The 26256-nt window shown below is 40.0% G+C and overlaps 1 protein-coding gene across 2 annotated transcripts in view; it reads left to right on the top strand.

Annotated features, from left to right (window-relative positions):
• Positions 1 to 26256, top strand: part of ANTXR2 (ANTXR cell adhesion molecule 2) — a 123106-nt gene that overhangs the window by 55218 nt on the left and 41632 nt on the right. For both annotated transcript variants that reach the window (XM_068941322.1, XM_068941323.1), the window contains exons 11-16: positions 901 to 979; positions 4683 to 4778; positions 11109 to 11150; positions 12219 to 12314; positions 16393 to 16560; positions 17863 to 17943. In XM_068941322.1, the coding sequence (XP_068797423.1) occupies positions 901 to 979; positions 4683 to 4778; positions 11109 to 11150; positions 12219 to 12314; positions 16393 to 16560; positions 17863 to 17943 (562 nt within the window). The remainder of the gene's footprint in view (positions 1 to 900; positions 980 to 4682; positions 4779 to 11108; positions 11151 to 12218; positions 12315 to 16392; positions 16561 to 17862; positions 17944 to 26256) is intronic.

Here is a 26256-nt window from a genome sequence, read left to right as displayed (position 1 = left end):
CCAAATTAGTTAAAATAGCTTTGAACTCCATATTGACTAAAGCATTTGTGCCAGAATAAAAATTCATGACATAGAAGAAGAACAGTATAAATGATTAATCATTTGAGTTCATGGATATCTATATTTTTATTTAATTACATCTATGCATAAGATAAACTGTCTGATTCTTGGGAATCCAAGCCAGAGAAGCTGAAGAGTCTTCTTCTGTTTAACATTTGCCATGTGTTGTTTTCTTCTAGGGTTAATTTGTAAAATGTAAACCACATTCTATTTGTATGCAGTGTTTACGTACTATTTATAGAAAGTCTTGACCATTTATAATTATCCGACATTTTTATCCATAACGTCTGCATATGACTAAAGAGATGTTTATGTAACAGACATAACAATGCTGTTTTTACAATTGATCTTCCATTTATTTTATGTAAAACTTTTCGGAATATTTTATGTTGCATGGAATAGAGAAAGGCTATTTTCTACTCAGCTCTCTTTGTGGACTAAAATGATTTCCAAATAGTAATCAACACAATACCTGCAGGAGACTGCAAATTATTAATATAGCTCATTTGAAGCAGGATAAGTCGAGGCAAAGCAAGTTTGGTCTGAAATGACCAAAAACTGGTTTCGGAAAGCCACAAAGTACAACCCCACAATAGCTAAATGTCTTAGTCAGTTTTAAGTCATCAGAGTTTTCTAGAAATGCTGATACAAAGTAACCATGTTAGCCTTATGATTTCTGTGAAGTCACTTCTCACGTCTAGCGCAGCTCAGGGGCCTGGCTCCCCCTTTCCTCCTTCAGAACGTTTCCTTTGTTGAATGGAATACACGTGCCTCCGCAGCGTATATGTGCTCTTACTTACTGTTGTACGGTTGCTGATTTTTTTTTTCCTGTCTTTTCAGAACCCTAGAAGTTCTGGTGAGTTTGAACGAAGGGCAGTCTTTCATGTCCAGCTCATTAACAATTACTGCTTCAGAGTGTGTAAGTAAATGGCTAACATCATTCAATGTAAAATACTGGAATTCGCTTTTTCTTACGGTTTTATCCTTGCATGACCTCACAGTGAAGAGAACTTCAATGTACAACAAGCCCCATTAGCTCTTTAGAATATACAAAATGACCTAACCTGAAAACTACACCTGTGGGCACATGCATACAGAATATACACATATAATGACACATGGTTTTTTTAATATATAAATGCACACATATATATAATACATGTCCTAAATCATTTCCTCAGGATTTTAAAAGATGTTTAGACTCTTCATTTTATAAAACCAGTACACTCACAAGGAAGTTTCAGCTGTTTTGAAGTCCTTGATGAAGTGAATCATTATAGACAAGATTTTTTTCTGCAGCTGCATGTAAGAGTTCCCTTAATTCTTCTCACTAAAGTGTCAGATGGCTTTGTTTAAGAAATGCCTTTTTTGTAGGATTCTACGTAAGTTAAGTATTACTGTGTGTACCATCCCGGACGTCCAGTTAATATGTGAAAGTCACCCCTTATGTGGCAGGCTTGGAGATTTATCTTTGCTTTCTGATAGAGGCTCTGTAATAAGGGTTTTTTTTTTTTCTTTCATTGCTGCTGCATCTGTTTTGCTAGCTGCTTCAGGAGCTGCTGATTTAGACCATATGCAGAACTGTATGTAGAGGAAAGGCCCTGGTATTCTTCTCCTCCCCCAGGCTACCTCAGCTGGCTCTGTCCTGTGATCCAAGCAATGGCTGTGTGTTCCTTATATGTGCTGGTCTTATGTTTTGCTATAGCTTTTGAATTATGTTTCGCTAAAATGTGTTACAACAGATTACTTCACCACACTGTGCAGCTGTGGCTTTGAAAATATTGGGAAGCTTCCATGCCATCAGAGACTTGCTCACTATAAATAGAATTATATCAGAAGAGCCAGGTGTGACAGTCATTTGGGGGCCCCATCCCAGCACAACTCCACTTCATAGGACTGGTGGGAGCAGGCTGAAGCTGAGTAGGTGGAACCTCAGGTCTTCAGCCTGAGTATGGAAAATAATTATAACCCTGCACAAGGATATTAACTCTGTGTAACTTTAGATACCTAATTTAGGTGCCTAAATATGGAGCCTAGGCTCTCAGCTCTGTTACTGAGGAAATGGTCTCTGTTAAAGCAAAAGCTGGAGTATTCAAGTTAGGCCTAGCGTTAGGTAGTGTGAACATCCTCCTATGTTTTTATCATAGGCTTAGAAAAAAAAAACAAGTTAGAAACAGCTCGATACGATAAACCTCATACTTATGCAGTTAGTGATTTTGGAAACTTACTTAATATACAGAATTTCTGATCCCATGTTTCTGCTGCCCATTTATTTCTTCTGCCTTCTGTGTCACATAGTCATGATACTTGACATGCTTGCAGTTAGATATGAGAACACTATGCAGGAATAGAGGTTTTGAAAATACGCTGCAAATGCATGCAGCTTTTCTTTAAATTTGTCTCATTTAAAAGTGTGACTTTAGAGCAGCTTTCCTGTCAGGCAAAGACACATACGGAACGGTGCCTTCTGCTTATTAGCATATATTTTTCCAACAGCATTTTCATCATTCAGAGGTAATTAACCTGAAAGAGAAAAATTGGCATTTTTTCTCCCGTTCCTTTCAAAAGGGTGACTGCAGAAGTCAAATGTATCTCAGCTCAGCTCTGAAGTTTAAGGAAGAAAGCATAAATGAATTTAGAGCTGAAGCACACACTACCTAAATCATGTCTCTGTGCACAAGGCCTCTTTATGACTTGTAAGCATTCTGATCTTACACCAAAGCATGATGAGGCAGCCTCTCAGTGTGAAAACATCAGGACAGTATAGTCACAGGAGGATGCTGGAGACAAGCAGTATACTACTGCTTTTCTCTTTATCTTAGTCCTTTCAGAGAAACCAGTATCCGTCAAGTGTATCCCCATGCCCCCTAAAAAATGGCCAAGAGTGTAGACATAGGTGAAAATAAAGCACTGATGCAAAGCAGATGATACTAAATTGCTGGGTAAGGTAATATACTCCCCTCCTCCCTCTGTTCAACTCTTCCATTGCTTCTCTGTGGTTGAAAGTTTTAACCAACAAGAAACAGAATGACTACAGATGTGCATTGACAGGAAAAACAGTAGAGTTCTTATGCTCATCCTTTTTTTTTTTGTCTTTTGTACATGTTGCAGCAAAGAGAGCTCAATACAAGGAGAACTGTGGTTTCCATAGTAGCAGATGGGCAACTGCAAGAAATGGGTCACTGCTAGAATTGTTCCACTAATACTAATGGCTAAGCAGCTGATGGCTAGTTGGTATATGAGAGTTACAAGTTCCAGTCTCCCCCAGCAAACACACAGTGCTGCAGAGAAAACAAACAAAAAGCACTGAGGCTTGCACCTTGTCTTTTTCTTTTAAGTGTGTGTGCTTCACCGCCTGGTGTATGTATGGTCACCTACACACAGTTTGAATAAAGCTCTGCTTCTCCTTTCATTTGCAACAGTTCCTCTCCAATACAACTTAGCTCACTTAGATAGAATTATTCGTGCTGTAATCTAGCATCGGCAGTTCCTCAGATGCCCCCCCTTCCTCTTCATCTTTTTCTTTTTCCCCAGCTGAATTTTGAGTAAGTTCTATCTTCAAAAGGCCGTTTTTACATTTTTCTCTCAGTGTTGTTCTAAACAAGAGCAGCAGCACAGTCTATAAGGGTTAAGAAGCAAAGTACCTACAGGATGTGGGTTTGAGATGGTGGAGATGGTCTAGTCACCTAATCGTTAAAAGTGGTATGTGCCGGAAGCAACGGAAGTCACCAAGAATTTCTTAGGATAGTGGCTTCAGGTTCAAATGCCACTACTCTAAAGGGAGTTACTGTGGTGTAGTCTGTGCACTGTGAATTAGTAGTCTGGCCTATTACTTGCCCACATGTGTGGGCCATAAGAATAAAAGCCTGGCTAGAATATCTGTATTGTTAGCAAAGATTCCACCTGTCCACCTGTCCTTACAGACCAGAGTCCTTGTGAGAGGAGAAGGGCACTTCTGATCCACAGATGTAAAAGGAGACTCTGCTTGTGTCTTAACAGTTGCTTTCTTGGCATTTTCTGCCTAAAAAAAATCAAGAGTTGTTACTGCTGGAGAGGGTGTAAACAGACCAAGATGCTGGACCCAAGGAGGCAGCTGGTTGATACCTGGGTGGACATATCCTGGGTGTTTTTTGTCCCTGCAGAACAGGCTGCCTTTGAAGGCTCCAGGACTGTATTTAGAGTGCTTTTTCATTAACAGAGAGTCTTCTGCGGCCCTGATCAGATTCTCTTTCTACCTCTTTGCTCCCAACGGCCACTAACTTTGAATGGACAATAGTCTCTCCAGAGGCAGCTTTTAGTTTTATCCTGTAATCCCTAACCAATGGCTCATTTAACAGTTTTAATGCCTGTTGAAGTCTTCCTGCTGCATAACTGGTGGAACTGAAGACACTTACACTAGCTGCTGTCACTGAATCTGCACCATATATGAATTTGGCTGAGACCTCTTCCTGATCCTTTGTAAGGTGCTTTTTTCTGAGGAACATTGCCAAGACATGGAGCCAATGAGTGGGAACCATTTGTTTGGTTGTGTTGCTCAGCAGGGAGCTGTTTTGGGGTGAGTGGTAAAACCACACAAATTGTTTGCAATGTTCAATGACATTGTCGTTCTGCTTTCTTCACAGTCGAGTGGAGTAGCAGCACTTATTGCTGTCCTTGTGCTGTTACTTTTGGTAGCGCTCGGCCTTCTCTGGTGGTTCTGGCCCCTCTGTTGCAAAGTGGTGAGTAAAGAATATTAAAAAAGAAAAAAGTCTCTGCATGTGACTCATGATCGTAATTCATACCGTGTTGGGAAATACAGATACAATGGGAAATAGGTTACTCTGAGAGTTATATGTGACAAGAGCCATCTGTTGAGGCAGTTTTCTTTCATTAGTGATATGCTGCAAACGGAAGAAGAGACCAGTTTACACACTGTGGACTGTGCTCTTAGCAGTACTTTTCGATTTCAGAGAGACCTGCACACACGTGAACCAGCATCAGCAGGCTGATGTGCTGCTCATTTCTGCTTTCTGAGTGAGCAGATGTGTTCTCTTCCTGCGAAATCGTTGATAAAAGCCTTTTCTCTGTTATTTGAAAGTTGCTGGCCATAATGGTACACAGATGTTATCCTGAAATCAAGGACCATTTTAAAAGTACTATCACTAAAATTGTTTTTTGTAGTCCATTATGGGCTCTCAAGTTGGAAATCCCTTATTCTCTTACTAATCCCTTGCAAAAAATTAAATTTTCATCTTGCACACATTACATCTCATTTCATCTGAATAATGAACGCTCTTTATCCTTCTAGCAACAGTCAACAATGCTGCTTCGCTAGTCTCCCTCCATCTCCTTGCACGTTGGAGGTTTTAAACTGGTGACGTTTATTACCCATTCAATTCAATGACATGCCGAGGACTTCAGAAGTGGAGATTGCTTCCAGGCTATCACTGTATTCCTTGTACTCTTGTCTCAGGCTCGTGGAAAACAGGGCAGCAGAGGAATCGGCCTTCTCTGTTCACCACAGTGAACCCCGCATAAGGAGAACTGCTAGCTCTTCTCTATTAATAGAGTCTCTCTTCTGGCTCGCTCTCCACAGTACAGTCCCATCAGAAATCTAGGAAGGTTGTCCGTTAGTTGTTTTCCTTCAGCAATAGTTTATTTCATGAACCTTGCCATGGAAGAGGAAAATTCCAAATCAATCAGAAGAAAGCTGCTCATGTTCTTATTTTAAAATAATTGGCTCACTCTGATGCATAGGCAGGCTTCGTGCTGCTTCGTTTCTACATCTGCTACAGACAGAAAATGTCCATAGCTAGACACTTTCCACACCTCTGTCATCTGAGGCAGAGTGAAAGGGCGATGGAGGACATGAAGGAAGTAATATTCCAGCAGACTGTTTTTGGCAGAAAAGAAAATGTTTTGTGTTTCAAAGACAGGTTATTTTAAAAATATGCAGGTGAAGTATAATCTAAATTTTAAGTGAAGCCAGGTAACTTTTCTTTCAGTGTCTCCTTTGAGCTGTTTGCAGACACCCACGGGATTCTTAAAAAAATCCATGACTTTGAGTTGTGTTTTATTATTTGTTCACAGTCTGTTGAGAGTGATCATCGTATCCTCTCTCAAGAGCTGCTTTTCTGAAACAGACCATTCTGACTTTTGGCCTCTTACTGACTTTTTAAGCTTTTCTTTTTTATTTTCAAGACAAACATGCCTACCTTTGAGTTGACTGATATCAGGAAACTTAATGTTCTTTTAGTTCTTAAATGCTCTCACTAAAACTCGTGTTTTTTTTGTCACTAGCTGAGTATCACTATCAGTCAGAACATAATCCATGCATCTCTAATTTATGTTTAAGTCCAGAATCAGTCTTTTACAATTGGAAGTGCTATAGATTACATCATATTCCGTTGTACATACAGTTTTAATCATTGGCCAAATGGGTGTTTTTTCCAGAGTCAGATTTACACACGCACAGCCTAGTGAAAAATCAAAATATTCGTCACATCGGCCAGTGTTCAGAAGTCCTTGCTGGTCAGTTCCCATGGTGTAGAAAATCTTGATATACTGTGCATTTTCCTTTCATTACAGTAAAAAGCGAATGCAGTATGTCAGTCTCTTTGAGAGCAGAAATTCTGTTTGCAGTGATGACTTTGTAATGACAATCAGTAAGACACTTTCTGTATTTTTATGTCAGAGTCATACAAGAGAAAAGTCAACCGTAGAGTTCTGCAGTGCTAATTTCCAGCCCTTACAGTAGCTATGCCAGTATGATACATTAAAATATTAGCTGCAGCAGCCTATGCTTGCTGGAAGAGAATGGAGCTCAGCTTACATTACAGGTGTATATAAATGAATCATGCAGAGCTGTAGAGGGATACCTAAGCTGACTCCCCATTAACTAAAATAGCTCCACTGTGTAATAAAAGTGCAGAGGAATGATACTGCCTTGGGTGCCTGAAGACGCATAGTGACACCAGTGCAGGACTCTGTCTGGGCTAATTAGCCTGGCTTCTCTTGTGTGGAGCTGACCTGTGTATCTCCACAAAGAGCTGCACTCAGTGGTGCAAAAATGCCCTGGGAATCTGATTCACCTTGTACTTGGGTCTCTTCCTCCCTGATGGTTACTTTAAGGCATGGTAATTTCTCCTGACCATCTTTTCTGGGTATGGTATTTGGTAATATCAATAAATGTCTATTTTTGGGGAAGTCTTGAGCTGTATATCAGTGAGCTGTTCTTAAAAGTAGTCTGACTTCTTCTTTAGGAGCAATAAAACCAAAGCACCTTGAATGTTAGTGCCCTATTGTTTCCTCCCACCTCTCGTGGATATTATTTGTTTCCATTAAAATAAACGATCATTTTAGGGCTCATTGCTACAATAATATTGAGTTCCAAAAACATATACTTTTGCATTGAACCTGCTACCAAATATTGACTCTTCCTTTCTTTTTGTTTTGATGTTTGTTTCCTATGCTGTGCTTCCATTCTTTTTCCTTCTCTTCTGCATCCGACGTGCTCACATTACGTGTCATCACGACTTCTGGCTAAGAACTTTGGGCTTTAGGGCTGGCGTCCTTGACAAGACGGGCAGCATATTAGGGCTAGGCAGGACCTCCTCTTCCCTTCCACTGAGCCTGCTTGCCTGGCAGAGGGGAGCGTTCAGTTTCATGGGACAAATAACAGGAGCGAGGAGGAAAGCAAGAGCCCTCAAGGCTAAAAAATGTCACATGGATTAGAATGAAAAAGAAACGAGAGAGAAAGGTGTTACAGGCAAAACGGAATGGGTGTCTGGGGCCACAAGCATGTATTTCCTATTGTCTGCAGGCCGTGCGTGCTTTGGGTGTTTTGGGCACTTACTTCATCCTTGCTGGGAATCAGTCTTGACAGTGTTCCTTGATACAAAGTCCATGTACAGTTACAGGTTGGGGTGGGGGGACTCCTGTTTCTTCCTTTTCTTCCTTTTTTTTTTAAAAAAAAGCAGTTCACTGTTGACAGTTCTTTCACTCTTCCCTCAATATCAGAACATATGATCGCATCAAGCTGGCTTCAGGCTCTGGTGCTGACATTTCCTAATGCCCACATCACTCGAACATTTGAGAAGTGTTAATGAGCAGATCAAAGGGACTGTTGCCTGAAGCAACTAACTTTTTTTTCTTTTTTTAAGAAATCGGCTCTCCTCCAAACTCAAGTCTTCATTCTTTGCAACTAAATAAATGAGATGCAGCCTTGCCTGGAGATGATGATAATAAAACAAAGCAAAATTAGGGAGGAATCCATCTCTACATGTGGTTAATAAGACAGCAGCGCTATTCAGTCTCTTCAGTATTTAAAGGATCTGAATACAGTTCAGGAAAAGTTAATTTTGCAATCTTATGATCTTCAGTATCTGCACTTTTATGCTACATTTGCATTATTTTCTGCCAAAATTGCATGGGTTCCATGATTTGGTTTTTTTTCAGAAATGGCTTTCTGCTAATTTTACTTGAAATATCAGACAAGACTGAGAATACTCTTTGTGTGTGTGAGGGAGAGAGAGAGCGAGAGAGTGAGAGAGCGAGTGAGTGTTTGAGGAGCCTGTGGAAACATAAGGATGCAGGCATTTACATTCCACTTCTGTCAGCAGGGGTGAATATCTGCTACTCAAAGCAGATTATTTTCTCACACCACTGTCACATTTAAAACAAGTTTCATTTTCTGAAGCTATTAGAAATAGCAGCTAATTAATGTATCGGTTAGCCTCAAATCGAGTTTACCCTATAACTTCAGGGAGTTGAGCAGCTGGCATGGGACTGGATCCTTTGCTAAGGCAGTAAAACAAAAACTTCCACTTATGAAGCCCAGAAAGGTCAACAAGTGGTGTTTTTCTTGATTCATTGGGGTAGAAACGTTGATTCTCTTAAAATGGATAGGCATTAGGCCCAAGCAAGCTTTAGCAAGCATCATGAAGTTTATTATCCAAAGCTGACTTTGCTCAGGAGAGATTCCAGGATATAAGAATCACAGAGCTATAGAAAGTGGAGTGATAACATTGTTAAATATGTATTTGTACTAGTCTGCAACCGAGCTTAGCTTCTTCTCCTCATACAACTTACAGCCTTGACAACAAACTATGTGTTTTGAGATAATGGTTAGAGAGAAGCAGAGGGGAAAGACGGATGAGAATCAAATACATAAGATAATGTGAACCTTACACTAAAAGTAGCTTTTACTGCTTCCAGTCTTTTAATTGTTTTCAGTGAGAATTAAAGATCTTCATGCTCTTGAAAATCTTGCTCAGCACCCAAATATCTCTCAGAATCTGCACCATGGTCTCTCCATGTTTTTGATTCTGTAAAGTTAGGGCAGGAATTCCAGTCTGGCTTTCAGGAATGTTTGACTAATTAAGTAGTTGATTTCTATTAAGTATTCTGAAAATTCTTGATGGGTAACAAGAAAAAATACTCAGAAATATTTAGAGAAAAATAATTTTAACATGTTTTTGCAAGGTCTTGGCACAAAATAGGTGTCTAGTTAAAATCCATAATTAATTTTCCCCTCCCCTGAAAGTACTCCAAGCTTGATAAACAATTTAATATCTTAAAACTTGTATTACTATGGAAACATATTTCTAAAGGTGCCATAACTTATTTTTCTTGCTTGATATAATTCCTGTATCCAGTGCTAAAAGTACATAGCTTATGTTAGCAGTAACTATTTTTGGTGGCACTGTGATGTGAAATGTTAGTCAAGAAGGAAAACTCCTGAATATTGGTCAAGAAAAAGACGTTTCTTTTATGGATGATGGTATGCATCTGTGCAATGTCCCATTATTTACAGGCAGTGGTAAGTAAATGAAAGTACTGTAATTAATAGCAGAGAGTGAAGAAAATATATTTCAATTAAGGTTTCACTCTTTCAGTAGGAAATTTAGGGGACAATTGTCATTGGGGACAATTTTAGTTGGGTTTGTAGGCATAGCAGAGCTAGACTGCTTTATGTTCATGAGGTATTTTTTTCAGTCATATCTACATAATACGCACAAAAAATGACTCTTAATAAAACTGAAGTGTTTGTTTTTTAGCTTTACTGACCTGTTTGTCTTGTGGAACAATGCCTGTGCTTTCACTTTTTATCATCATCCTTTTAGAGGGACATTGCCTTCCTTCTCCTCTCCCTTTACCGTTCAGAGGTTTCTTGCCAGTATCCTAGTGAACTCCCTAGGCGTCACAATATGTATGCGAGGAAGAGAGCAGGAAGAAATTGGAGGGGGAAGTTTGAATGACCTAAATGTGCTTTATATATTCTGTAGTTTGTTAAAAGTTAAGCTAACCTAAAGCAAAGTTACAAGCACTTCAAGCAGCACAAATGCAGGCCTCAGTTATCCAACAGAGAACTTACTTCTGTCTTTCTTTAATCACATATAGTTTCAGTTGGTAGCCAAGGAGTCTTATGGCTGGGAATAAGGTTTAAGTGAATTACCGTAACAAAAGCTGTCCTTCTCCAGTAACAGTTTAAGAAGCCTTGTGAATGTAACTCGTTGTTGCAGGCACTCCACGCTGAACAGTCAAGAAGCTACATATTTAAATTATTATCTGAAATGTGATATCTACGGAAATGATCTGGACATCTAGAGCTGAAGCCTGAGCTACCAGTAGGCATTTCACACTTGTCACTGGGCCAGAAATTCTCCAGCAGCATGGCACAAGGAAGCAGGCATCTTGGCCCAAGATTACACAAGACCTCACATAGACCTTGGGTTACTTTTCCTCTCAGGCTTGCTAATTAACTCCACAGGATTTCATCACTGGCTATTACTTAGAACGACTGAATCTTATCCGGTCAGGAAGCAAAGGGGCAGACACGTCTGCCCAGAGAGTGTCTGTCAGTCAATTGATTTTATTTTCTATCAGAAGGGTGGTGTTAATTTCCAGAAGGCCTTGAGAATCAATACCCAAGGGATGTGGCAGCAGTGGCTGCCTGTTCGCAAACAGATGTGGAAGTCTCAGACAGAAACAGTTCACTTAAAATTATCTGTCGGTTTTTTGATGCTGTCAGTGCAGTTATTTATGCTTTTTTATGTTTGGCTTTTTAGGTCATCAAAGACCCTCCTCCACCTCCACCAGCTCCAAAAGAGGTACAGTATGATGGTGTTCCACGGACCACCCTGGTTACACGGTACCATTCCCCTGTGCTTTCCTGTGTTCTGCAAACCCGGCTTTTTGTCCTAGCTGCTAAAAGAAGGAAGAACAAACCAGTGGGAAGCCTTAAGCTGAGACTTGGATGGTCAAAGTCCAAATCTCTGTCCTGTCCCTGTCATCTCAGTGCAGCATGAGTCAAGTAACTTGAACCCATATCCAGAGAAATATTTAGGGGCTTTATCCGAAAACAGTTTAACATTAAGTTTCCCCATCTGCAGTGAAAGCAGAGAGACGGGGTGCTTCTTGTATGATAGTCTAAAGATACATCAAATGACTTCATACAGCATTTTCCCACAGCTTTGATATTCCAAACACTGAAGAACCTTTACAGGGGAATTTCTCTACCTTTTATGGGCAGTAATGTACAAGAGGATGTTCTGGTGTCTTCAGTATTTTTTCCTCTTGGTCTTGATTTAGCCAACCGCTTGAATGCATTCAAGCTTATTCTGAAAGTTAAGTCCATGATAAGGTACTTTACTGAGCAGAGGCAGCCAAGAGCAAGTTTGACAAAGGTTGGCTTAGGAAACAGTGATTGGCTGTGTAACCTTTATCTGCCAATCTGCTGAGCGCTGTCTGCTGAATCCAAATGTCTAGGGCTGATAATCTGGCTCTTAGAAGGCAATATATTTTCTGTGGAGAAAGTTTCTGCAAATCCTTTTCCTTCTGCGTGTTTTGCTTGTTTTTATTAGTTAAAAGGAAAAGGACAAGACAAATGAATTAGGATCAGTGGAACACATAGTTGGAGTCCCCGTTTGGACTTTGACATTGGTTACTACCCACATTTTCCCTTGTCCAAAAATGTAGAAGGATTTTCAAACATGACCAGATTTTGTTTGGAAACTGGTAAACACTTGGGGAACCTCAAATCTGGTCCTTTGCACCTAAGATGGGAAAACTTTTCCTCTCTGAACTCTAATGAAAGCATGTATTATATAGTCACTTAGTGGAAAAAAAAGAAAAAAAGTATGTCTTTTTAAAATAAACGTATTTGAACTTATGGACAGGAAGAAGAAGAAGATCCGTTGCCTACCAAGAAATGGCCCACAGTGGATGCTTCCTACTATGGTGGACGAGGAGTTGGAGGAATCAAAAGAATGGAGGTTTGTACTCTGTGGACAAGCCAATTCACTAAAGCACAAGATTTCTGAGGCTGCAGATGGTGGAAACAAAGACTTTTAAAGTGTACTGGAAATACAATGGTATAATGTTTGCTTCTTTCCCAGTGACATAAGCCTTGTAAAATTTTTACCATATCGAATAATTCTGACCTTGGTTATGAAAGAACAGCTTTCAGTAGTTCCATTTGACTGGAACTTTAAATAGATGCATGAAGGCATGCTCTTTCCATCAAGCTAATGAGAAAGAGAGAGTGAGAGCCTTTTCTGAATGTTTTGGAAGAAATTACAGTGAAACATAAGTCCTCCAACTGTGGGCCAGCCAAATGCGCTGACAATGGTGACGCTAAGGAGAGGCTTGATCCCAAAGGAACTCACAGCGACAACAGTGCCTGTCTTTGAAGAGACATGATAGCATCATGTTAATTAAAACAGAATGAAAAATGTGCATCCTTATGGGCATGTCCTTATGTCAGATTTTATAGTCAAGTCAGCCTTTATGGAATTTGCAAAGCAGTTTTTTGCGTGTTTTAACTTTAATCTGGGAAACTGTCTCTGAAATACCCACCTGAGCCTTATTGACATATCTTGATCAAACTTTAAGTAAATATATGAGCCTAAGAACCAGCTTTGCCTGAGTTCTTTTCAAATGTAGGAGAAGAATGTGTGTGCAAGTTTGAGGCTGTCGTGTTTATATGTGTTTCCTTCAGCAGTTCGGAATTGCTGATTTAGAAGATCCTCAGCTTTTAAAGAAAGAAACCATTTTGTGCAGTGCTTTTCAGATGCAAACTAGAAAATGCTTTACAACATAAAGAATTATAAGCCTGGATTCTTAACAGGAGCCATCATCCCCTCCAGAAGGGATTCCAGGGTTTAAATAATCACAGTTTGGAAATGAGATCCTGCCCAGTGAAACAGAAAACTGATAGATACCCAGTGAACACAAATATTATCAGTACCATGAAAAAAATGCATGTTTATCACATGTTGAAAACACAGTATTTCCTCTTCAAAGAAGCGAGGAAATATTTCGGTTAGAAAACATTTTGATCTATAGTTGGAATTTGGACAGGCTACAGATGTAAACCGTTTGAAATTGCTGACAACACAAACATGGTGCTGTTAGAGCTGGACTCTTGAAAGGCACCTAATTCTCTGGAGCTGGCTCTCTGTCCTTCTCTGGGAGCTTGAGAGTATGCAGCAATTTTCAGAGTTGGGCTCCTCATCCTAAATCCCTCAGCATTTGAATGTAAAGTTTCACCTCTGTTTGGTAGAATTTGTAACAGTGTGGCTGAGCAAACTGCTGGCCTAATTGCCCATTTCCAGCTCTTCTGGATAAAGCAATATCAGACCTTATAGCTTTTCTCTGACGGTGAATCAGGGCAGACAAAGTGTGGAAATGACAGAGAAAACAAGAACTTTCTTACATGATGATGAAGGTTAGCCAGTCAAAGAGAGGTTATTCCTTACTTGATGATAAATACGTAGCCGTTTCTGCGCTGTGGCCAAAGAACAACTCACTGGTCTGGTCCTTTATGTTTCTTTGCTGTTTTCAATTCATGTGGTCATTCACTCAGTTGGCTACTTTTTATTGCAGCTCTGTGCTCTGTCATTCCTCTGGCAGCTTGATTCTTCTGGCAGTTTCCTTAGATAGAGAAAAGGAGAGAACGAGCCAGTAAACTTATTCTTATCATTCCTGTGCTACTTCTGTTTGCATGCTATATGTTCTCTTTTGGGGCAACTGTATTCACTCCTGCCTTCCCCGCTAGTTTCACCCCTGCTTCCCACCCCTCACCCCCATGACAGTCCAGAATAATTTAGCCAGTGTTGCTCAGTCTTCCTAGATCTGTCTTTGGCATTGCTTTAAAGGTTTATGATGCCATTACTAGACCCCCACCCATTAAGCACTGTAGGTTTTAATATCAAAGTTGTACTGTCAGTCTCCACAAATTCCAGTTTCTTCTGGGTGAAGCCATTTTAATCTGAAAGAGAAGGTCATTTTTTCAGTCAGGAAGCCACCATCTATCTCTAAATGATTTTAACAGTGTTTAAAATACATTTTAACGACCTCATAAAAAACACTGTAAAAGTACCACTGATCACAGTGAAAGATACAGATGCATTTTAATGACTCAGCAGGGTCTACTTGGATATGAAAGCCCATTCTAATATTGCAGAAAGAGGATTCCCCAGAGAGAAAAAGAAATCACTAAGCAAGCCGAATAGCATGGTTCAAAGTAACAGAAAGGTTCAAAACAATCCCCCTACTAAAACAGGATGGTGTGTGTTTTACCAAGGTGAGATACAGTACTGCAGACCAAATTAAGCTCTGTTGTACTTTGGCATTCTCATTCTCCACACTGCGGTTACAGTGGTAAATGACAATCAGCGACGGCGATGAAACGGCACGATTGTCCTCCAAGGCATTGTATTTGTCTGAAGGGGGCCAGACAGTGACTTGCCTGTATATTTTCCTCACCTGCCATACCAGCACATTCTATGTGTGAAGCTGATGAGGACGAAGAAAGCAAGCTGCTTCCTTCTGCCATCCCATGGCATAGTTATCCCAGCACATTATGAATTATTTCCAGCAGGACCTAGAGCAGTCTTCTCCCTCCAGGCAGCAGAGGAAAGACCAGGAGCGTGTCTTTTTCCTGGGCAGCAAAATGACTTTGTGCTCCTGTGCAGAGGGAGAATCGTTGCATCCCACTGTATTTCTGCCTACTTTTCTGGTGCTTGAACTGGCAGGTAGCAAGACAGAACTGGCATATAGCTACCACTTTGTAATTGAGCAGTGTGCAATGGCGCTCTTAAGTCGTTCCCCAAGGTGGAAGATCAATCAACCTTCTCTGATTTTTCCAACTTTGATTCTTCTCTTTTTATGCCTGGAATGTTTAGTCTGGAGGTCCCTGAAAAACACTAGTATGTTGGTGGCATCCTGCAGTAATGGTTGGCTGGCACCATGAGAACACTGAATAATCTTCTAGTAACAGTTTCATGACTCATCAGCCTGACACATTTACCCAAGATGTAATGTCAGAATTTGATTTCCTGGCTTTAGGTGTATGAGGTCGTCCTTACAGGCTAGATTTTAGCAGATGGCATGATTTAGACAGTCTTGCACTGAAAATAGTCCAGGTTGATTTCACTAAGAACTTTTAAACTCCAGCCGTAGCTTTTAGATGTTCTTTCTGGATGAGTAAATAACAGTCTTGTCCGGGTTCATTTGCTTGTAGAACAGCAAACATACTTGTTCAAATTGCTGTACAATGTTTCAAGTTCCAAGAAGAAATAAGATTACTGTAGCAAGACAATCTATCTATCTTGGATGGAAGCTTTTTCTTCTGTACTTTCTCCTTATAACATAGTCAGTACAACTTTTTATGGAACTGGAAATATGTGCTTGTCTCACCAACAGCAATAATCCAGGTTTCCTTTCCCTTTGAACTATTTGTATGTATTTTATATCCTTTGTGGCAGTGATAAAATACACATTGTTACATGTTAGACTTTTATTTATTACGCAGCTTAGACCACTTCATCTGCCTTCTCTCCAGTACGTGTCTTCTTGCAGAACTACCTCAAAACCTCTGAACAGCTTCAAGGAATTTCTGTTAAACCTTGCTGAAGTATTGCTATCTAATTTGGGAGTCTCAACAAACATGCAGTGTTCGGAAATCTAGGTTGGCTAAAGCCTACGTTTTCATTAGTGCTAGATTAAGGTCTGGTATTTTAGGATAAAGCAGAACTAGAAGTGATATATTTTCATCACTAATAACGGAAGATTTCTTAGACTTCCTGTCTCTTATACATCCCATGTGATGCGTGTTAGAATTTTTCAGTATTTCTCTTTACTTTTTGCTGCTGAGAGACAGCCCCTCATATTTACAAATGTGTCTCAGAATGCTCATAGTAAAAGAGGAATAGTGAATATTTTCCTCAATGTTTCCCTCCTGATTGTTCAAAATTTCTTCCAAATTTAAAACTTTTTCAGCTACTTCTGTTATTTACCATAATTTCCTTGTCCTTTGCATACAATGTATTTATGTCTGGCTTTTCTTAGGTTCGCTGGGGTGATAAGGGATCTACTGAAGAAGGGGCTAGATTAGAAAAAGCAAAAAATGCTGTGGTGAAGCTCCCAGAAGAAACAGAAGAACCTTTTCATCCTAAACCACCTAAACCAAAGCCTACCTCACCAGTCATTCAGGAGAAGTGGTACACACCAATTAAGGTAATCTTCTAGTCTTCGGTACAATATAATTTGGTATGAAAGGCAGGATTTTGTCGACCTTACCAGGCTTATGTGTGATGAACTGTACCTTATTTCTCAAGTATTCCCATTCAGGTAGTTCTCAAAGTGAGCTCCAACTCAGGACAAACAGCTAGAGCTGTTTTTGGCCCTAAAGGCTGTACTTCAGCATTACGTACCACATTCTGTTATCCTTCCACAGAAAGGGACATGTCTTACAGCAACAGAATTAAAATATATTTATATTTACATTTACATTTACATTTACATTTAATTTATATTTTATTTTAGATTTATAGGCATTTGGCCTATCTCAGTATATATCTAATTAAGCGTAAAGCTCTCTGTACAGAGCGTGTAGTAATTTACTAAGTTTTCAACCTATGTCCACATTACTGATCAAGAAAGGAAAAAAATAATGTAAAGCAACAAAATGCAAAATTCTGACTGAAATCAGTGAAACATAACAAATGGTGTAAACTACAGACATTTTCCTCTGAAGATGCTATGAGACACTTGCAAACCCATCACAAGCATAACCCTTCACGAGCATAATATAACAAGCTTGTCTCAAAAACTGAAGATGGGGCCATAAACACCTTTCTTTAAATGTATATAGGCAGAGAACAGACAGGTTTAGCTGAGAGCATGGATAAGGCCATTCTGTCTTCACAAATCCCTGTATGTCCTTTCTTAACACCAAAGTGTCCTGAATCACCCATCCGTGCCGAGTGGGATGCTTCTGACAAGCATCGGAGCTGTTGTGCTTGTTCTGCACAGGCTGTCTGAGCACTCACAGTAAATCTGATGCATTTAGTACAGGTTGGACTTACTGCACAGCACATATCAGCTATATGCCATGTGCCTAGCAGGTCCAGGGCTTGCTGAGAATGATGAATTTGCTGTATACAGGCTGTGAAAATACTTAAATTTCTATGGGAGAAATCCTAGCTGGACATGTGGCAATTCATCCCAAAGTATTGGCAAATAAACATGTTATCTTAAGATCACTCAGAAATAAACATGGGGCAGGTCACAGCCACTCAGCGCTCAGTGGAGCTAGAGGAAAGTACCTTGTGTTCGCTGATGGAAAAGACTGCATAAGCCTGCTCTGTGGTAAGGTGATACAGCCTAAGTTTATACTTTGCTTACCTGGCTCTAAGGAACTGGCGTTCAGTTATACCAGTAAATTTCTCCATGGATCTCCTTGAACAGTAAGTTAGTATGTGGTGGGCTTTCGACTGATTTTATAATACTGAAAGTCCGGTTGCTCTTTTGCCACAGGGTCGACTTGATGCACTGTGGGCACTGTTACGACGACAGTATGACAGAGTCTCTTTGATGCGACCACAGCAAGGAGATGAGGTTTGTGTGTTGTGAGTGTACCAGCTAGGGTGGGCAAAAAGGGGCGCGTTACAACAAGGCTTTAGCAGCAGCTGAGCACCGTTAATTCCTGAAAGTATAATGAAGAATTCTGTAAGTATTCTGTGCGTTTGCAGTTGGAAGACAAAACCGTGGTGCAGATTTCGTGCTGTCTAACCTCTCTGTAACAAGTTTGCTAATCGTTCTTAAATCCAGCTGTTTATAAGAGTTTGGCAATCAGAACGCTAAAAATACCTCCAATTTAAGTGACCGTTGATAACTTCCATGCACGTTACTTCATGTTGCTTGATATTCACAGAGCCTTTGAAAAAGAAAACAGTAAAAAAGCAAAGAAAAGGCGAAAAAAAAAGCATGCCAAATGCGGCATTCACAGGAAAAAGTAAGAGAACTTGTTTTCCAGACAGTCCTTTCTTCTATAGGTACAAAGACTGCTATGGTTGGGAAGTAGCAGGGGTAGTTATTATTTGGCCCTTTAACAGTAATGCTAGATCATTTATTTCTGGTTATTGCAGGTTACGAAAGCATTACTTTAAATAGTAGTATTTACTTTGGAAACTGATTGATCATTAATGTATTTCAAATCTATTAGAACCATTCAGCTTCCTGTTTATGACACGTTGAAGAGACTTAGGAGCAGACTGTTTCCTCTAAGTGAGACATCAACTTTTTCTCAGGAAACTGGCCCCCGATGGGCATGACAGATCAGGTTCTCAGAGTCAGGCTATGCCAGCTTAGATTCATTGATGAGCTGGCCCAGGAGCTGAGCATCAGCTCTTTCTAGGAGATGTGTGATGCTTATATGAGGTATCAGAATTGTTCTTCCCAGTTGTAGATTTAACGGGGATGGTCTCCTCCCCTTCCCTCTTGCCACTGGGGCCCTGCAGCCTACTTCTCTGCACGGCATCCGTAAGATGCAGTTCGTATTGTTCATGATGTTTGTCTTTGTCCCCCTTTGGTACCCAACTCAAAGAAGTGTCCCTTTTCTCTCCTCCTCTTCCCTCCCTGCATAATATACAGAAGCTTGACACTGCACTGTGAATTCTCTACCCGCTCAGCATCTGCTCTGGACTGCAGAGCAATGAAAGTGAGGAATGTGATAGCAAAGAAAACAGAAAGGCAGGAGAAGAGGTCAAAGAAATTGAAATAACGCTATTGAAGCAGTATGCGAGAATACTGTTTTTGCAACGTGCACCTTAAAGATGATGTATGAGAATTAGAGCAGCTAAAGGGAGGGAGTTACCTTTGAGAGAATGAGAGGTAACTAGTTTTTAGATTATTTTCCTGATGAGTAGGATGAAGTTTAGTACTGTTCTAAAGGCAGAAAGGGTGAGATTTATTTAGGACAAGATAGAGCAAGTGTTGGAAGGAACAGAATGACAAAGTGCAGTGCTAGAAATAGGGAGCATGCTCTGTGTATGGTTGTGAAATACTAACATTCTAGTTGTTGTGCTTGCAAGTTACTTACTGCTTCCATGGATGAAACATGTTACACATAGCAGAATTAGTAATAGTACTTCTACATGCAAAATAGGCAGTACGTCACAGTTTAACAAGTAAATCGAGTGTATACAGTAACACAGAGGAAATGGTAAGCGAAGGGGCTAAAAATTGTTAGTCAAGCTCTGTTTTGAGGGTGTGTGACCATTAAGCCAGGTAGTTTCTGTAAAAATTGCTGGCTATGGAAGGCTTTTTTGAACCACTGAGAAGTCAGACATCTGTTCCGTCTGGACTTCACAGGAAAACATTGACCAACATCTTGGTTTATGAAAAACAGAGGACAGAAGTATCTCAGTATTCCCCATTGAAAAGAGGAGTAGAATTTGTACTGATGAATAAATGTGTGACCTATAGCACTATAAGAATGCAATTTCTGTTTGGTTGAGAGTATTTTATATCTTGGAAAAAAATCTTCTTACTTACTCATAACTTGCTAGGTACAGATCCCTTACTGTTCCCCTTGTGGTTTTAAGTTAGTAAACAGATGAGCAATCACTTGTGTGCATGGTAAGGCCACGCACGCATGCACTTACACTGGACGCATTGTCATGGTAAACAGCAGTCATGTAGTTTTTTTTTTTTTTTTAAATTGCCTAGGAACTTGGTAGTTCCCATTTGTAGAAGAATTCATCACTGAATTCAAGTCCTTGATCAAGTAATTGAAATGTAGGCCTGAAGTATCAAAGCAGAGAGAGCTTTTTCTTCCTTCTCTCTCCCCTCTCTCCCACCTTTTCTATGTTGCCAGATAATGCTGAGGGTGGCCCAGTTTGAGGGCTGCACGCAGTTGAGTCAAGAAGCTTTGACTGCGGATGGAACTCCTCCGAGTCATAAATTTTTCAGCTAGCAATCCGTGAGGTTAGGGAAGCTTGTACAGGTGTGAGCTAGCAGGTTGTCGCCGACATCTGTTCAGAGCGAAGGCACAGGTCCTCAGCAGCCTGCAGCGAGGCTGCTGGATTGTCAGCAGATGTAGTTAAGAGTGGCAGAACAGTTTTGGTCTCACATTTGCCGCCTGGGGGCTGAAACACTAAAGGTAGAGTGGGGGGTGGACACAGCTGCGCTCCCAAACATGCCTCAGGCACAAATAAAGAGATCTAATATAGTTTGACTCTGTTGTAGTGGGGAGATGGGGACAGAGAGCCACTTCAGAGACAACTTAACGCTGCAACATCTGCCACCAAGTTTCCAGGGAGTGACAGGGGACAGCAGGTACAGATCGAAGTCCCCACATAAACAGCCCCATTAAGCCATGAACTCTTTTGAAGGGCTCCCATCAAAACGTAGTGGAGTCCGCATCAGGAGATTGTTTTGTTTTCAAAGCAGTGTTTTGTTTTCTGCACTAGCAAGATAATTTATAAATGATGCATAACCGTGCATTCATACTCCAGTTTACAGTTTCTTCCCTTTTTTATTAAAGGCATAAAAAAGAACAAAGCACAGTGCTTTTCAGGTTGTTTGCTAAACCGCTTAACTGTCCAAGGGTGTCTTGGTTTTACCTGAGGTTATGGAAACCTTCAGACCACAGTGCTATGGATCAGCTAGGAAGCTGAGCTGAACGTGCGTGCTGTTACTGTGGCACTGCAGAGGAGTGTCTGCCATTGTTTCTGTACTGAAACTCCTCTTCCATGGAGTTTGTTACTGCACGAGAAAGAAACTTGGCACAGGTTTGCAATGTGAGTGTTTGGGTCCTGTTCTTGTATCTAAATTCTTCCTTTGTTTTTTTTTTGACTCATGGATTAGCACCTGAAGTTAATCTTTACAGTTTTTCAAGTTCTTTCTATGACCTTGTTGCTTTGCACAGCTTGATACTGGCTGAGATTCTTATTCTGTGTACGTTTATGCATACATATATCTTTTAAATCCACAAGCCTATGGCACTCAGTTTAAGGTTCTGCACGGTCAGGATGCAAATATATATGGTCAATAAAAGGAAGAAATCTACAGGTAATTCTAGAAGAATTTCCATAGTAGAACTAGAGAATACCTTCAGCTTTTTTTTAACGTTACAATACTGCCTAAAATTAAGATATTTTTGCCTTTTTAAATTTTAAACCTGCTAGCATTTACACCCTTTAAAAAAGAATTTGTAATGATGTCTGCAGACTTAACACAGGAATGTCTTTTTATGTAATGTCCCTTTGTGAGCTTCTCCATATTATACAGAGGAATTGTATTCTGTCTTGCAACTCTGTTAGCATTACACAATTTATAGTGCAAAACACCGTCAGAATATTTTCTTCTCTTCGATGAGGCACATGTTATTGTTCCCTTTGTGTCTGTTCAATAATTCCTACATTAGTTACAGGCAGAAACTACTAAATCATTAGCTAGGACTGTCAACTGTAGAGTGGAATAATAAATGTTAGAAGTCTGTGGCTGTAAGTGCGCCCAACCTTACGCTGTCTGAGAGAAAACTCAGTTTTTGGAAAAAAAGACTAATTGCAGTACCTAGGAGTACTGTAACTTTCATTTCCACAAAAGGCTTTAACAGGGTTCTATAGACAGTTCATCATCTTACACTGCACTGGAGCTGCCAGTCTGTCAGCACTCCTATTACTAGCCTAGTTTTTTATAACTCCGTCATGAATGTTTGCTTGCTATAGAGTATTGGATAACAGGAATGAGACTGGTGATAGCAGGATTTGTCAGTAAGCTCTAAAAACTATAAACAGTTTGGCCATTTTCCAAGGAGGACCTCCTCCTCAAGGAGGTCAAGAAAAGGTGATCTGGTTTCTTTTTTAATCATTGAAGCAGCTGCAAACTGAAATGATGTACGAAAATAAAAAAGTCACAGTTAGAGAAAGATTGCTGCAGTTACTTCCAATTCGGACGATTTTTGGTTTAAATTGTATTTTTAAATCAAACTGCACTCAGCAGTAATTTGTATTACAACATAAGACTCAGTTCACTGGAGAGTTGCTCCTTGTTCAATGACAACATGGTATAGCATAATTGAGTGGCACATGGAAAATGACTATGTTGAAGAAAATATTGACTGAGAATTTTAAAAGGGAATTTAAGTACTATTTTATTTATGTAGCAAAGTTTATATTTAGCTCAAATCTTCTGAATCGCTGCAATGTTAAGATGATGCAAAACTAGTTAGGAAGTACAAGAGATTAAAAGGCAGCTAAAGAGCATCTCTTTTTCTTAAATGATTTCTGCCAAAATATTCCATTCTGCCCTAACTTTAAGTGGGAATTTCTCTGTACAGACCTGTAAGCAAAACTTGAGCCTAATTTTTTTTTTAAACTTCCAAAATAGACACAGATTACTGTAAAAAATGCTTCAGAAAGTGGAAGAAAACATTTTTAAGAGTATCCAATTCAAACGGCTGTATTCGGACTGAATTGAGACTGAATTCAGAGGCTGGTCTCCAACACAAAAGAATGCATCCTGGTGAGCACTGAACTAGATGTCAGAAAAAGAAATCTCTTGGCCTGCACACAAGGAAGAGTCATAAGTGTTCTGTACCTCAGTTCCTAACCCTGTGTGCTTTTGGGGAGGATACCTGCCTCTTTTGTTCCAATGGCAACTAACAGCTAAGAGCTAAGCATGACTGGGAATTACTATTCATTAGCATTTCCTTCTGCTGAAGACCCAGAAGAATATTATGCAATTAATACATCCAGATAGTAGAAATTCCTCCAAAAGGATGCTTGACATAAACAGGTATCACAGCTTCACTTTGTTAAATTGGATTGTAGGCTCCCATCCAGCAGGGTCCAGTGAGTTAACCTCTCAGGTGCTCCATCCTAGCCAGAGTGGTTTAAGTTAGGTAATATGTTAGTCCTTGGATTTCCTACCTCTCAGTCAATGACAGTTGCAGGAGGCACCTTTACTGAAAGGCAACGTGTGGACAGATACAAGTTCTGATGGCGTGGGAAACGAGGACTTTTTCAATATACGTAGGCAGTCGCTTTTGTCACTCCCTGCCTTTGTGCAGATGAACACTGTTGCTGTGCTTAAAATGAGCCTTCGGAAGTCACAAGCAAGAATATGTACGCTTGTATGAATGAAACAGTATTAAAGAAAATCTACTTGTCAGTCTTGAGGTCATGACATTTTTACCAGTTTGACTGGTAGTCCAACAGGGTAAAATGGACAAAGCAGCTCTAACGGACCTTGCACAGGTCTTTGGAGCCAGTCTCATGCTGGAGAGTATGCCGCTTCACATAAGTTGTTGCTGCTTCTGTTAGACAACAGTACGTTACGTGGTTGGGTAAAAGGTCCCGATGGAAGTGCCATCATCCTAGAGCCTGGGATGTACCTTTGTGTTTCTAGGACATGTTTTAAAAGAGCGTTTTAAAAACCTGAGTTGCCACCAGGGTGTGCAGCCAGAGGAATTCTTGCTGTCTGTAATAGTTTACAAACAACTATCTGTAAGCTGAGTGTTTTAGACTCCATAAAATGCACCAACTATACCATACTGGGCATCACAGTTATTCGAGCTGTGCTGGCTGCATGGGGATAATGCCTATTAAGAAAGAAAAAGTCAGTCTTTTCTGGGTGGAGTGTGAATTTGTTACAGCTGTCAAATACGGTCTCTGCTACCCTGAAGAGCATTACATTTCTTTTTTTCTTCACCCATGCTATAAGAAGCAGCAAACATTTCATTTGGCAGTTCAGTTTTTGTCAATAACTGTTCATTTCATTGAGCATGATTCAAAAGAGAAAAAACACATTTGTTTTCTTAATTTTTCAAAGCATCTTTTTATGGAGTGGGTTGCAGCAAAAGCAGTTACATGTAATCACTACCTGGCTTCCAAGTTTTGAAGAGAGGGCAGTATATATCTAACCAAGCTCAGCTGTAAAATGCAACCCCCAACTTGGGCACAGTCCTTATATATACAGTGGAGTCTGGTGTAGTTTATGTTTATGTTGAATAATCTCATTAGTCCAGTTTACAGAAAGACTGACTACCTTCAAGGAAAAGCAAGAAAGCTGACAGGTTAATTCAGTTGCTGCTCTCAAGAAGAGATGTGACAGCTTTGACTGTCCTGTGTGTCCAGATTTGTGAACTAGTCCTATGCTCTTAACCAGATTAGTTCCTTTTCCATTAACTGCTGAAAGTAGGGCAGCTGTCCGAGCGGCTGGTTGTAAATTCGATAATGTCTGCTGTGTTAGTCTGTAGGCTTTTCAGATAGAGAAGGCAGCAGATAACAGGATTAAAGTTTCACGACCCAGGGTTTTCACAGCCTGAAATGCGGGTGTAGGGGGATAGAGAATGACTTCTGTCATTAATCTTAATTGATTGCCAAGAGGTTTTAATCTGGGTTATTAATTAGGAAGGTCCTTAACACACTGTCTACACATCAACATCAGATGCTCTTTTGGGACTTTTGGGACATATGGCCTATCTTATATTTACATTCACACAATTTACACACACATATATATTTCTGTATGAAGTGCACACATATATACACATATATATCGTGTGTGTGCATGCCAGTTGCTGTAGATGCATTTGTATGCACGGAGGCATCACAGTTCCTTGACAATATTTGATGAAAAAAAAAAAAACCACAGTGCACATAGGCTACTCTTCTACATAATAAACAAATCTATCTCCATATATGTTGATATGTATGTGTATGTTTTTATTAAATACGCTGTTTATCTAGATTATCTTTTAAATGGAAATCTTTGTTTTGCAGATTCATATTACATTCATGTTTAACAAAAGAGCAGCACATGTTGCTATGTGCAGACACATACAAATCTCAAGAAGAAACATTTTCATTTTTATGTTTCACAGTTTCTTTGAGTAAATGTTCAGGCTTCACTTCCACTTCCACTTCACTTCCACTTTTTCCTTTTTATTTTTAAACAAATGACTGTAGGACAGCCAGAATGGATAGACGTATAACTATCCACAGTTACAACTAGGTAACTATGTAATAAATCCCCGTAACTCTGCTTTGATGTTTACCAAAGAACTGTATGCAGGAGGAAATATTAAATTATGGATTGAGCATATAAACTAGGCAAGAAGAGAAAGTGCTGTGACAGAGTCCTGGCATTTGAATTTTGTGTAGATTCAGGCTGCACTATAAATGTCTACAGTCTTTCATTTACTTACAGGTGATTATTTACAAGATTAATCAGATTTATAGAAATGGAGCCAAGAGCTGAGGAGACCTCTTGTTTGAAGGTCTCTGAGTGACTGTGGCAAGCCTGTTTCTTGCTGAGCATGCCAGGCCATGCAGCGTCCAGCCTTACAAAGTAGGATGCAAATACTATAAGATATCAGGTATTAGAAAAGTCTGCTCTTAAAAGTGTTCACAACACACAAGAATGGTTTGAGATGTTCTGGTCTAGAGAGAAGGGTACAGATGCTGGGTTTAGGAAGGGGAGAAATTGGGTTTAGTATCAGGGAGGACTCACTGACAAGTGACTACCACAAGGAACAAAACAGTTTTTCCTGGGAAAGAAGGAAATCCATTGCTTGGCTCACCTAAAACTAGACCGTACAAAGCAGCTGTTGTGCTGTAGGGGCCTCTATCAGTGGAGAAGTGCTCCAAGCAATCTGAAACATCTCTCATAATTTCTTTCTTGGGTATTGCGTTGCCTCTTTAAACTTGTGTTATCCATAACTTTTGCTCAGTTTCTGCAAGAAATTGCATTCTCTCTTCCGTAAATAGAGATGTGTTAACTACTGGACTTCCACACAGAGGCATCCCATAAAAACACGTACCTGCCAAAGACAGACTTGCTGTGGTTTTCTACTTGAGCTTGTATTTCACAGGAATTAGTTGCTGGCTACTGGAGTATTCTGGCTGTTGAGAAGGAATTGAT

The sequence above is a fragment of the Struthio camelus genome, chromosome 4 (assembly GCF_040807025.1).
Source record: "Struthio camelus isolate bStrCam1 chromosome 4, bStrCam1.hap1, whole genome shotgun sequence".
Taxonomy (NCBI): Eukaryota; Metazoa; Chordata; class Aves; order Struthioniformes; family Struthionidae; genus Struthio; species Struthio camelus.
This window is presented reverse-complemented; position numbering and strand designations above follow the sequence as displayed.